We start from the raw sequence: 12,792 nt of genomic DNA, 5'->3' as shown, positions 1-12,792 counted from the left end.
AAACAAACAAACGAACAAAAATACAGGATATAATGGTAAGAAGGAGAATTGGACCAAGACCAAAAGAAGAAAAGTTAACTAGGAGGAACAAGGGCCCCAAATATACATTTCTTTCAAGGTCATACGACCTTTCTTTCAAGGTCAACAGAAGATAACTTACCCTCTTCTCATTCCCATTCTCATCCATGCAAACTCTAACGAACCCTGAAACAAACACAATAAGATCTGAGTTCCCACCCATCCCCGAGAAATTCTAAGCCATTCACAATGTCTGCTCGGGCTACCTGGGCTAGTCCTTGAAGTCAACTCTGAAAAGAATCTGAGTTGGTTTAACAGTGAGGATGCAGGTACACCAAATACAGGTAGCTATCTTGTGGTTCTTCAAGCAGGCTTTGTGGTTATTAATGATTATGATGACAGCAACAGTGATAATATGGCAAAAACTACGGTTCATAAAGCTTTTTCACAGTATCTGCTTTGCCTCTTTCATATATAGATCCGTGGGAGGAGTAGGGAGGAAAAGAGGCAAGACTCTGAATACTTGAAAGAGATCTTGAAGACTCTTACCAGGAGGAAAGAGAGATAACTCTGTAGTAGGTTTCGACTCACTGATAATTATATTAGGAATATATATCAATATCAGAAAATCTCATATGGTTAAAAAAAAAGTTAAAAGTAAGTCAGCATAAACTATGGTGCTTTGATATTAGATTCTATGTTATTGTATTTCTGAAGCCCTTTATAGTCGTGCTGAAGGTAGGTACAGTTCACAGAGAAGACCATCATCTGCAGAATATTGAGGTTCCCTCTTCTGTCTTCCACTTCCTTGTCCAAGATCCCTATGCATAAGCAAGCATGGCTTTTCTCTGTGAAAGGTTAGAGAGACAGGATGGAAGGAGAGCTACACACAGAGAACTTTCTCGTAGCCCCATGGAGGTTAGAAATACAAACTTTCCATGAGCAGAAACTTAAAGATCCAGGTGTACGTAGCAATCTTCATTCAAGGCCAAATCCTGTGCCTGGGCACCCTCGGGTCTCTAGAATGGATTTTGTTGTTTTCGTTTTGGTTTTTTGAGCAGGGTAAGAAAGATATTCTGAGACTCACCAGAACACAGCTTGTGGAGGAAGGAATTGCCCAAGGTGACCAGGGTGGTGAGGTCTTCGATTCGCTGGAGCTTCACTATGTTGGAGCTGGCATCTGGGCCTGCTAAGATCCTCAGCTGGGCCATGTCGTACCGATCCCCAATTCCAATGGGGAACACCGTCACTCCTAGAGTTAGCAGTGGAACAAGAAAGGGTCTGTGTTGACCTGCTTTGGTCAGGTAGACTCAAAATGGGCTGGCCTGAAGCTATACCCAGCATCTGGTCACAGGCACATATCCTGTGAGGAGGGATAGTCAGTCAGTCCACAAATGTTAAAGATCTCCTCCTCTGTGCCAGACACAGTGAACGAAGCAGACGAAGTTCCTGTTCTCAGGGAGCTAACACTGGGAGACACAGAGAGCAAATACACAAAGAAGTATCCAACATTTCAGATATGGACAGTGCTCAGGAAGAAACAAAATGGGATACGGATGACGATAGTGCCCAGGGGTAGGAGTGGGAGTTATTGTTTCATACAAGGTGGCTGGAGAAGAGTTCAGTGAAGAGATGACATTTGAGCAGTGACCTGAAGTAAGGATGGAATGGGCCAAGAGGATATCCAAGCAGAGGGACAGTGAGTGCAAAGGCCTCAGAGCAAAAGTACAATGCATACGCCAGGGAGGCTGCAGCAGGGCAAACAAGAGAGGGAGTGGGGCATAGATCGTGCAGAGCTTCACAGGCCACGGTAAGGACTTAACACGTTCTCTGAATGAATGGAAAGCTGGCCAGGACTGGAGCGGAAGAGTGACACGAGCTGAAGGGTCGCTACAGCTGCTATGTCGATTATGAACCACAAGGGACAAGGGTGGAAGCTGGGGTTCCAGTTAGAAAGACATTACAATAATCCAAGAGAGAGAGGATGGAGTTCACTTTATATTGAGTTGCCTGTTAGAACATCTAGATGGAATTGAGATTGAGAGATCCAAGCTGGAGACAGGAATTTTGAAGTCAGTGGTGTACACATGTATTTAGACCCATAACACTGAATGAGAGCAGAGAAAATGTCTCAGGGCTGATCCAGAGTATGTGCATGCTTATTTACAGATGAGAAACTGAGGCTCCAAATAGTTAAATGACTTGCCCTAGGTCATGTCTGTTTCCTCCAGGCCATAATTGCTTTCTTTCCTGATAAAAGTCTTTCTTTGGAGCCTTAATACTAAAGAAGTAAAGTCTCCATCCTAAAATTCCTACAATTAGTTCTCCAGAAAGTTCTAGATATTTCCAATTTGCTTAAGGTTAGAACTGGTTTTCTGCTAGCAACTTTTCAGCTCTTATAAGCTAGTTATATCACCCAAATGTATATGTATATATATATATATATATACACGCACACATCTTTTCCCTTTTAGGGTCCTTTTCTCTAAAATAATAGATTACATAAACGTGTCAAATTCATTCGTTCAACAAACATTAAATGGACCCTATTTTGTGCATCATGCACAGATGATACAAAAAATAAGCAAGATTTTGCCCTTGCCTTCTAAGAACTCCTAGTTTGTGCAACAAACAGATGTGTAACAAATAAATACAATGTGATTTGCACATTTTGAGCAGTTCCAACGTGGTACAGAAAAAGGAGGGAACTCTCAAGAAGACATCAGAGAAAGGATAACTCCAGAACAAGGATCTGAAAGATGAACAAACAATTCTCCAGGTGGCCATGAGAGGACTTAACGTCATTCCTCTCACCTGGCCCTCCCTTGGCACCAGGACACCTGTCCTGGTTCACACTCTGTTGATATTCACAGCACAAGTTCTTATGGGACACCACGGCTGGGTCATGCCTGTATCATCCCCTTTCTGAAGCAGCAGCCTTTGCCTCTTGTCCATCCTATGCCACCTGACCCCCCTCCCCCACCCCCCGCCTATTAGGCTGGTACTAGTAAAGGGCTCTGAATACGTAAAAGTCCCTGATGGTTCTCAGGACCCCACAGTGAACCACTCTGGCCTCAGACATGGGAGAGTGGTGAGAGACCAGGAGACCACCTTTAAAAAGGAAAGGTATGAGGTACAACCCACCCCTGGACACCGAGAGAAAATATGGAGCAATTAAAAGTCACAATGTAAAGCATGCAGACAAGCGAAAGATAGATACATTTATTACTGCTTGGTAATAACTGTCCAAAAAAAACACAGAGAATGGACAATTTCCTGCTGTTTGAAACCAGGCCACACATGGGTATTAAGCATTTATAATCAGCCAGGACGTCCGCAAGTAACGCCAGCCCACTTTCAATGCTCTAGCAGCTCCGCAGTCTCGGGACTGGACACTGAACACTTACGGTTGGATCTGGCGGCATCGACTGCTGCAGCCACTGAATCCGTAGAGACATCCGTGACCAGGATGACCACTGCCTTAGAGGCTCCAGGCCTGGCACCGTGGATTTCAGAAGTGATGTATCGCACAGCAAAGCCCAACGCATCCCCTGATAATGGAGAATAAGCCACACCAGGTCAGTCCTGACCACGGGAAGTGGCATTTCTGAAGCCAGCTGGGCATCCTGTCTCCAAGTGGGTCCTTAGGTCACCAAAATGGAATGATTCAGAGACTCGGAGATCTGGACGAGACCTGGAAGAACATCTAGGCCCTCGATTCATAGGGGAAAAACTAAGGCCAAGGAGCAAAGTGACTGGCCAAGGTCACTCAGTTACTTATGCCAAAAATTAGGACCAGGTGCAGCCCCTGCAACCCCGCCCACGGCACCACGTTACCAATTTGGCTGGGGCCTCCCTCCCGCTGCATAAAGTCCACGAGGCTCAGTAAATGGGCCTTATCCTGGGCCACGTTCCACGGCACGTCGATGGTGGTGATGCTTCCATACTGCAGCACTGACACCTGCGTGAGCTGAGGCCCTGGTGGGAAATCAACACAAAATCATGCTTGGGAACAGGTGGAGCCCCAGAAAGAGCCCCTTCCTAACCTGCACCTTCGGGCTCATCACTCACCTATATTGGCTTTTGAAATGAAAGCCTTGGCAAAACTCTTCATTTCGTCAAATTCAGAAGCTGGAAAGCCAGAGGAGCCGTCCAGGAGAAGGACCACATCCAGGGCCTGGCCGCAGTCTGCAAAGAGACCAGGAAGGGGAGTGTGCAGTGCCAGCAAGGGGACTGGCCACTGCAGCAGACACCTGCATTCAATGAGCAAGCATGCAGGGCATCACTGACCATGTGGCCACCACCAAAGGGAGTGTTCTCCATGGTCCTGCATGAATGACGACATATGGGCTGGGGAGGGGGGAGGGGGCCCATGAGTGCCCCAGGTTTGGAGGCATTGGGAAAACCCCAGTGCCACCTAAAGGCAGTTTACATGCCTCCGGATGGAAGCAAGAGGCATCTGCTCCCTCAGTAACAGGAGGCTGCAACTCTTCTAGAATTGCATGAAATACTGGAGCAGCGAAAAGGGGAGAAGGCAAAAGGAAATGGAGTAGCAGCAGATCCCTGGAGAATCAGCTGGTATGTTCTTGGGTCTCATGAGTAGGTAAGGGCTGTAAGGTATGTCAATGACAAATGCTCAGGGCTTGTGTCACTGTTCGGGCACAGAGTCACGATCACAGTGAGGAAACAAACTCTGGCCTAAACACCATTCTGATATCTAAGAAGATGATGCTATTACTGTTTTCCTCTGCAGAAATATCATAAGAACATAAGTAAATCTGTGGCCCTGATTAAAATAAGAACAAAGAAACAAAGGCACTGATAACAAGTGTGAGGATCAAGAGACATTAGAAGAAGGTTAGTTATTCCGGGATGGTCCCAAACACACCGAATAAAGATGTTCAAGAACTAGGAACTGATCAGACAGTAGTATCGGTTAAGAAGGCAACAATCATAGCAGAGGTGGCAAGTGTTTTTGAGCACGAATTGTTCTAAACATTTTAGAAGTACTGTTATTATCCTCATTTTAGATAAGGCGGCTGATCTAAACAGAGGTTCTTGCTGAAAATGAACCAAAAATTATTACCCCAAAAATTGCCCCAAATTACCGAGCTGGTAAGTGGTAGAGGTGAAATTCAAACTAAGGCAGTATGGCTCCAGAGTCCAAGGACTTAATCTGCTACCTGTGACCTAACTCCCTGAAATTGTCCCAGGGTATGTCAGTTGCTTAGAATAACTGTCCCCATCCAATGTGGTGAAAAAGCTGGTAGCCATCAAATTTGACAGATTACCTCTGAGGCAGGGAATGGGGTTAGGTGGACATAAGGCTGAGTGATAAAGGCATATTTTTTACTCCACACATTTGGCATTGTTTAAATTTTAACAATAGACTTGCGTTACCTTTGAATCCACAAGGAAAGCTCCCCAATAAAGGGTCACAGATGCATCTCCCTGCCTGGGATGTGAGGACACAGGTACTCTGAAGGCAGCATGTGACCAAAGGCACAGAGCAGGGGAGCCAGGATTAGAACCCAAGGGTCACATATCCACCAAGGCCACCCCCTGCCTGGCTCCTGCACAAGACCCAGCATACCTGGGGCGGGGGAGAGGGTGGGGATCTGCAGCCCCTCTCCAGAGCAGCACATCTGCAGCACCAGATCTGGAGCCTCTCGGGGGAGTGTCTCAAAGTCCTGGATGAGGATGGGGGCATTGGGCCAGCCGATCCTCTCCAGCTCCTGCACGTCAGCCTGAGGACCCACTCCAATGGGCACCACCTGGATGTCTCCAGGCATCCGTTTGATCTCGTCGGAGGCGGGGTTCCCCGTGACCATGTAGACCAGGTTAGGCGCCTGCTCCCGGTCCCCCTGGCTGGCGGAGAAGCTGTGTTCAGACAAGTACTGCAGGGCTAGCCCCGTGTTGGTCCTGTTGCCGCCCCGGTAGCGGATCTCTCGCACCCGCTGCAGGATGTCCTCCTTGGACTGTGCCTCGAGGAAGGTAGACTCCACGGTCACCACGTAGGAGTACTGCAGCACCATGACGTGGATGCTGTCCTGGCTCACATCCATCCGCTGGATCACCTCCTCCATGAACTCCTTGCTCCTGTTGAAATTGGCCTCGCCGATTTTGTCCGACCCCTCCAGAACAAACACCACGTCCAGAACCATGGAGTTTCTCTTGGGTCCCTCGGACAAAACCCCCAAGAGCTCTGGACCCATGGTGACTTGGGCCACAGGTCGGGGCTGAGTAGGGCCGGGCACTTCAGGGGCAAGGTCACAGAGGTAGCTGATAATCTCGTCCCTCCGCTGCTCCAGCTCGTCCACACCACTGAGCACAAAGGCCTTGTTCTCGGGGGCCTGCTTCTCGATGAGGCGGATCTGCTTGAGGTTGGCGTGGGGCCCAATGCCCACTGGGACCACGATGACCTTCTTCTTCTTCAGGCCCTGGACATAGCGGACCAAGTTCCGGGCCAGCTTCGGGGGCTCCTGGCTGGCCATGAGGAGCAGGACAATGCGGGAGGCCTCGGGGCGGTCGATCTTGCTGAAGATTTGGAAGAGCGTGTACTTGAGGACCTCACTGGTGGAGGCCACCGAGCTGCCCGCGTACTTCACCTGGCTGGCGATACGCCGTAGCTCCGAGGGCCGCTTCCGCTCCCTGAGCTCGAGGTAGGCATGAGAGCCGTCATGATACTCCACCACAGCCACGCGGATTCGCTTCTGGGAGATGTGCAGGCGCTCCATCATGCCCACCACAAAGACCTTCAGCACCTCGAACTCGGCCTCGGACAGCTTGTTGGAGCCGTCCAGCAGGAAGACTAGATCCAGCAGCTTGCTGCAGTAGAAGTCGTGCAGGGGCGGCTCCGGGGTGTCCTCCACATACGGGGTGGTGGGGCTGCCTGGGACTTCCGTGGGGGGCACGTCTAGGCCTCCAGGTTCCCCGCAGGCTTCACAGGTGAGGTTAACACCATCGCAGTGACTGCAGCAGATGGAGAGGAATGGAAATGGTTCAGGAAGAAGCTCTGAGCACTTCTCGGCCCTTCTCAGAACCATCGCACATATTCCTCCCATAGACCTGCCTGCCTGGCCCACCTGAACCGAGCTCCCATGGATCACTCTCCACCCAAGCGAGACGTCGCTTGTTAATGCATGTCTACAAATAGCACCCCTCCCCCACCACACACACACACACACACACACGCACACACAGAGCAAAGGCTTTCCTTAATTCTAGGACCTAAAAAAGAATCTTTCTTGCTTCTATACCAACCATCAGCCATTCAGAGTTGATTTCTTTTCAACCTATATCTCTAGCAATATAAATATTTAATTATAATCCAAACTTTCTGCCAAGTATCTCCAAAGATAAATATTGCTCTAAAATGGTGACACTGGCCAGGACTTGTAAATGTTCTACTAAAAATAAATGCTTTACAGTACTTAGTATAACAGAATTTAAATTGTATGAATTTTGTATCATGTTTAATATGTTGAGTCTTAAGGAACAAAGGAAAAACTGGACTAAAACCATTTTGAAAAGATGAATAATGGTGCAAATTCCCAGCTTTATCTAGCAGAACAAAGCACTTAGGAATGGTATGTCGGGGGGCGTCTCCAAGCTGTTAGACAAGAGAAAAGACAGAGGCTCATTCATTCGTTCCTCCAGTGGACATCTGGAGAGCATCCGACGTGCCAGGGACTGGCCAGGACCTGCGCCTGGCCCATCGCATACCATGAGTCTTTAGCAGAGTGCTTGCCCCACACACGAATGCCTGCATTACCGGTCCAAACTGGCAGTCCTTTCTGGTCCCTTCCTTTCACCAGTGTCCTGGGAAGTGGGACAGCATGCCAGACCGCAAGTGAAATCCAGGCTGGGACCTTCTCCCCTGTGAACTCTTGGCCTTTGAGACAACTTGCCTTCGGCACCCCCAGGAAGGCCAAAAGGGCAGCTGTGCCCTGAGCCCTGGGAAGTGTCCCCGACGGCCTGCTTCCCAGATGGTGCCCCAGTTTGCTTTGAAACTACTGTCCACACCTGTCTGAAGCTGCGGTATGTGCCCCAGGCGCTGCCCCCCGCCTCAGTGCCAGTGGAGGGCAGTGGGGAGATGCTCTCCACTCTCAAGCCCTGTGGCTGGGAGCCCCACACCAACACTGGGCTCACCCCACTCTTTATTCCTCACAGTCTCCATTTCAGCATAGGTAGAGTGGACAGGCAGGGTCTTACTGGGACGTTAATTCCTCCTTCCTCATGGTCCACACGATTTATTGCTTCAATTCTTGGTTAACAGTGCATTGAGTGACATACTTTCTAGTTTCCTGTGTTTGCTAGAACACTCACCCCGGGCAGTGTTCACTCTTGTTTGTACAGATGGTGGCGGCAGGATCTGACTCTGGCAGCTGTGGCCACAGCCCCATCCCCAGTGACTTTAAGTTCTCAAGTTTAAGTTCCCATAAGGAGCAGTGTGGAATGTATCAACATCTGAATACATGTTTCCTACTTAGGAACAGGACTTCAGAAAGCTCCGTGCTCACCCTCGGGACTCTTTCTCACCTCCCCAAAGGCCAGTTCCCAGAGGCAATTGGGTGAGAACCCAGGGTACAATGACAAGTGTCTTCCCTTGCAATTACAAAGGCCGTGTCCTGGGACCTTGGCTGTGGCCCCGAGGTGTCTCTTTACACTGAGAGGTCAGGGGTCTGCCTCACTTTTCTCCCCTGCATCCCCACCTCCAGTGAAAAAGAAACCTGACTTTCGTAGATGCCTGTCCCAGACCAGATGTGACCACCTGGGACAGTAAGAGACCTCACCCTTCCTTCAGTGAGAAGAGGTTTAAAAGCCCAACCCTCTTAAGAGATATTTCCTGGGCAAGCAATCTAGTCTGTCCTTAAAGAAAGGGATACAAACTAAACAAAAACATTCCACCTCTCAACTCACATAGCAAGCAAGTTGTTCCCAAACCTACACATCTGAGCAGGCCCCCCGAGAAGATGGTAAGACTCATACTTCAAAAATCAGGTTTTACCAGATCTGACAGTGCTTAGGATCACTGGGGTTCAAGGTGATTTTCTTTCCAGGGGCTAAGCGTTGGCCGGCCACCTCACATGTGGGGCAATCTTCGGGGTAGATGCAGGTCTGCAAAAGCTCATCCAGGATTTTCCCTGCATGACAAAACTCTCATTAGGAGCCAAGGAAGACTTTTCCCGCAAGGAAGATTCACCTTTAGCTAAAGGGGCCTGTTCTGCCTGCCTCCCCAAAGGTCACCACTTAGGGAGCAACCTTCCTTCTCCGGGCCTTGAGTTCTTCCTCTGAAAAGTGGGTGGGGGGATTCTATCATCCTACCTCACCATCCCCAAGCCTCAGCACGAATGAAACCTCCAAGGGTCTTTTTACTCTACTGAAGACTTTATTTGATACGGCTAGGTCTGTACTGTCCAATACAGTAGCCAGTAACCACAGGTTGCTAGTTACACTTAAATTAAATTAACATGAAATAAAACTGAAAATTCGGTTCCTCAGACACACAAGCCACATTTCAATAGAACATTCCCATCTTTGCAGAAAGTTCTATCAGAAAGCACAAAGTGCTGCTCTAGATGATAAACCCATAAATAGGCATGCAGAGCATTACACAGGAGCACAGCCTGACAAAAATCATAGCTGGCCAGGCTCTGATGAAAAGATACTGAAAACAGAGCCCAGAGAGAGCGGTGGGGCTGGGGACAGGGCACCGCTGGCCGAGGCTGGGATAAAGCAGGGCAAGGAATCGCCCTCCTCACCCAGGGGCACGTGGCTTACCTGGAGGGCAGTGCGCATGGCAGCCCTCCACACACTGCACAGGGCACGCCAGTGGCTCGGGGTGCTGGCACGTGACAGGACAGGCGGGAGCGCAGCTGTTATAGCGCCACTCACACTCATACCCATTCTCCCGGAGATTCCTGTCCTCACAGCTCTGTGCTGTGGAGACAGAAGAAATGAGCACAACCATTAAAACACAGGCAGTCATGTGCCACCTGAGAAGCCAAGACTGTACCAACAGCCCCGGACAGATGGTGGGGAGACCAGCCGTGCTGATGGCTTCAGGGGAGTGATGATTACATCGGGGAACTAAGGAATGACAAGAGTCACCGATATGAGAGACTTCCGGACTTTTAAAGCAACTAAACCAGGAACCCAGAGGTTCTGAGTCAGTTTTTCACATAAAAACAATCAACTTCTTAACACCTGAGGAAGAAAGAGTCTACATAAATGTATGAGGTGATCGCTCATATTGGCAAACAATAGTATCTAATTAAAAACATATATTGACTTCCTTCTTCTCTTCATCACTGTTCCCTATTCTCCCTCTTCCAGAATTTCTCCAGAAGTCTCTACATATTAATGCCTTCGACCCCTGTCCATCCTCCCCCACATCAATGTCTTAACCCCCTTCAGCCCTCTGACATCCATCCCCGTACTAGACTCTGCCTTCTCTCCCTTGAAGGTGTCTTCCTGCACTCTGCTTTAAGGTCTTCAAATCTAGATACATGAGGGTTGAGGGGAAGGTGTCTGAGACCATGAGGGACATCAGGACTCACGGCACAACGTGGCTGTCCTCCAGGTCACCACCTTGCCGTGCTGGGCACACACGTGGGCATAGGCAGCGACGGTGTCACAGAAGCAGGCACAGTCCCCAATGGACTCACAAGAGCAGGTGTCATAGATGCAAACATCCAGGAATGGCTCAGGATCCACCTGCAAGGGAGCCGCAGGGTGGCCTAGGCCTAGGACCAGACTCTCTGGCTCCTGGTCTGGGTAGAAGTGTTCTGGTGGTCAGAGTAGGGGAAAGGGGCTCCAGTGTAGCAGAAGAAATGCGGGTCAGTGGTTCCAATGAGGGGATGGATAAGAAGGCAGAATTTCCTAGCTTCTCATCTGTATTCCAGCAAGAAATGTTGAATAAAGCACTTTTGCCAGCCCTTCATAGAATAGACGTGCCTAAGAATTTTTCAAAAGAACATTCCTTTCTATCCATCTGTTTACCTGCTCAGTCACCCATCCATCCTCATAATCTACTCCCAACCTCATGGGTGCTTAGGTATTTTTACATAGACACAAACACACACACACATGCTAGTCACTCTCCTTGCCTCCATTCAGTAAAGAGAATGAGGAAACACATCAGGACCCACTCAAGTTGCCCCGATGAGGGCTGGAATGCTGGACAATAGGATCGGCCTGGAGTCCTGAACCCTGGGTCCAAACCTGCATGGAGGGGTAGCCCACCCACCATCCGTCTTCGATCACAGTAACTACTTCCTGCTTTCCCTTGACCCCAAACACACCACTACATGCACCGCCTTTTTCAGGGTCATTGTGGAAGAAGTGAATTCAGACATTAAATGGGTCATTGCTCCCAAGACCTTCCAACAATCCCGATTCCCGTGAGTCCTCTCACCGTCTTCACTCTTCCGACTCAGATGCCCGGGATTCTCACCAAACCAGGGGCTCCTGAATATCCTTCTGAGTCCTTGGGGACTGAAACTCATTGTGTGGAAAGAAAGAGCTGAGATACAGGTATTCGACCAGTCATGCTCACGTTGGTGGTGCTGCAGAGCAGTGTGTGTATTTACATTCATACAGAGACAGAAATTGCATTTATCCTTGTCTAGAAGATTCCTAACCACCACTTGAGATGAAGACACAAAAACAAGCCACAAAATGGGGGCTCACAATCCCTGAAGACGAGGGTTCCTGTGAGCTAAGACCTAGGAGCGAAAGGGTTTTAAGAGGTCAGGGGTGGAGAGCATGGGTCTGAAGACAGATCAGGTAAGTGGAAAGTGACACCCCTGGCTCTAGTGTTGAAGACAAGATAGTTCATGGGAAACAAACCCTAAGACTGGGGCCAGAAGAGCTGTGCCTCGTGTAGAAGAAAAATGCTTTGCCAGGCTTTGCTCTCCTCACAAACGGTCGATTGACCTTTCTGTTTCCCAGCCTGAAGCCAAGAAAGGGGGGCAACAGGGTGATCTGATGCAGGTCATTTCAAAGGCTCCAAGGCAGTGCCCACGATCAGAAGCTCGCACTCCGAGTGCCAAGCTGTTGGCCAGCCCTCAGCACTCTCTGCGTCCAGTTACCCCCACGGCCCTCACCAGCTTGTTGCAGTCCTGGAAAATGTCACTGGTGAGGATCCGACAGGAGGAATCCACCATCGTCTGCTTCCTGATGTTGTTATGGCAGGTGGCAGGGGATGAGTCCAATGACACCTGGGGATCCGGGCAAGAGTACATAGATGGACCCAAACAGTCAACCCAGAAGGATCCGAGACCCTCTCTCTGAGCGCTGCCGCCACTGCAGTTCATACCAACCGCCCACGGCCCACGCGGAGACCTCAGACGTACTTTCCTGGTGTCGGCACACTGCGGGCTCACTTTCCAGGAATTCCCGAAGTCCACGGGGTCCTCCTCCACTCTGAGATTGCTGCTGGTGAAGTCGTTGTTCTGGATGCCATCAAAATTCCCACAGAGGCCACACACCTGCTCCTGAGGGACAAATCGAGAGCCCGAGCATTGCGAACCTCAGGGGAAATTCTGGTTCAGGAAAAAGAGGGTTCCAGAGAGCAAAGAAGGCAGGCTCGTCTGCAGAAGAAGGGGTGAGGATGGGGACCCAGATGGAGACCAGGGTGTTCTGGCCAAGTCTTTTTCTCAGGCTTCTTCACCGACCCCATTTTAAAGTCAAGGAAAAAAAAAGTCATTCACAAAGAGAGACGACCTGTCCACGTCCAACAGTCAGCCAAGGGCAGAGGTGGGAATCAGG

At 49.5% G+C, this 12,792-nt stretch overlaps 1 protein-coding gene across 1 annotated transcript in view; it reads right to left on the bottom strand.

Moving 5' to 3' along the window:
- VWF (von Willebrand factor) overlaps positions 1-12,792 on the bottom strand; it is a 124,971-nt gene that overhangs the window by 43,074 nt on the left and 69,105 nt on the right. The window contains exons 22-31 of the mRNA XM_023533934.1: positions 12,129-12,242; positions 10,581-10,737; positions 9,802-9,960; positions 9,029-9,164; positions 5,612-6,990; positions 4,090-4,206; positions 3,856-3,996; positions 3,426-3,569; positions 1,106-1,270; positions 161-204 (exon numbers count right to left, since the gene is read on the bottom strand). Of these exons, the coding sequence (XP_023389702.1) occupies positions 161-204; positions 1,106-1,270; positions 3,426-3,569; positions 3,856-3,996; positions 4,090-4,206; positions 5,612-6,990; positions 9,029-9,164; positions 9,802-9,960; positions 10,581-10,737; positions 12,129-12,242 (2,556 nt within the window). The remainder of the gene's footprint in view (positions 1-160; positions 205-1,105; positions 1,271-3,425; positions 3,570-3,855; positions 3,997-4,089; positions 4,207-5,611; positions 6,991-9,028; positions 9,165-9,801; positions 9,961-10,580; positions 10,738-12,128; positions 12,243-12,792) is intronic.

Source organism: Pteropus vampyrus, unplaced genomic scaffold, assembly GCF_000151845.1.
Source record: "Pteropus vampyrus isolate Shadow unplaced genomic scaffold, Pvam_2.0 Scaffold116, whole genome shotgun sequence".
NCBI classification, from domain to species: Eukaryota; Metazoa; Chordata; class Mammalia; order Chiroptera; family Pteropodidae; genus Pteropus; species Pteropus vampyrus.
Note: the sequence above shows the minus strand (reverse complement) of the source record. Positions and strands in the feature narration are given on the sequence as shown.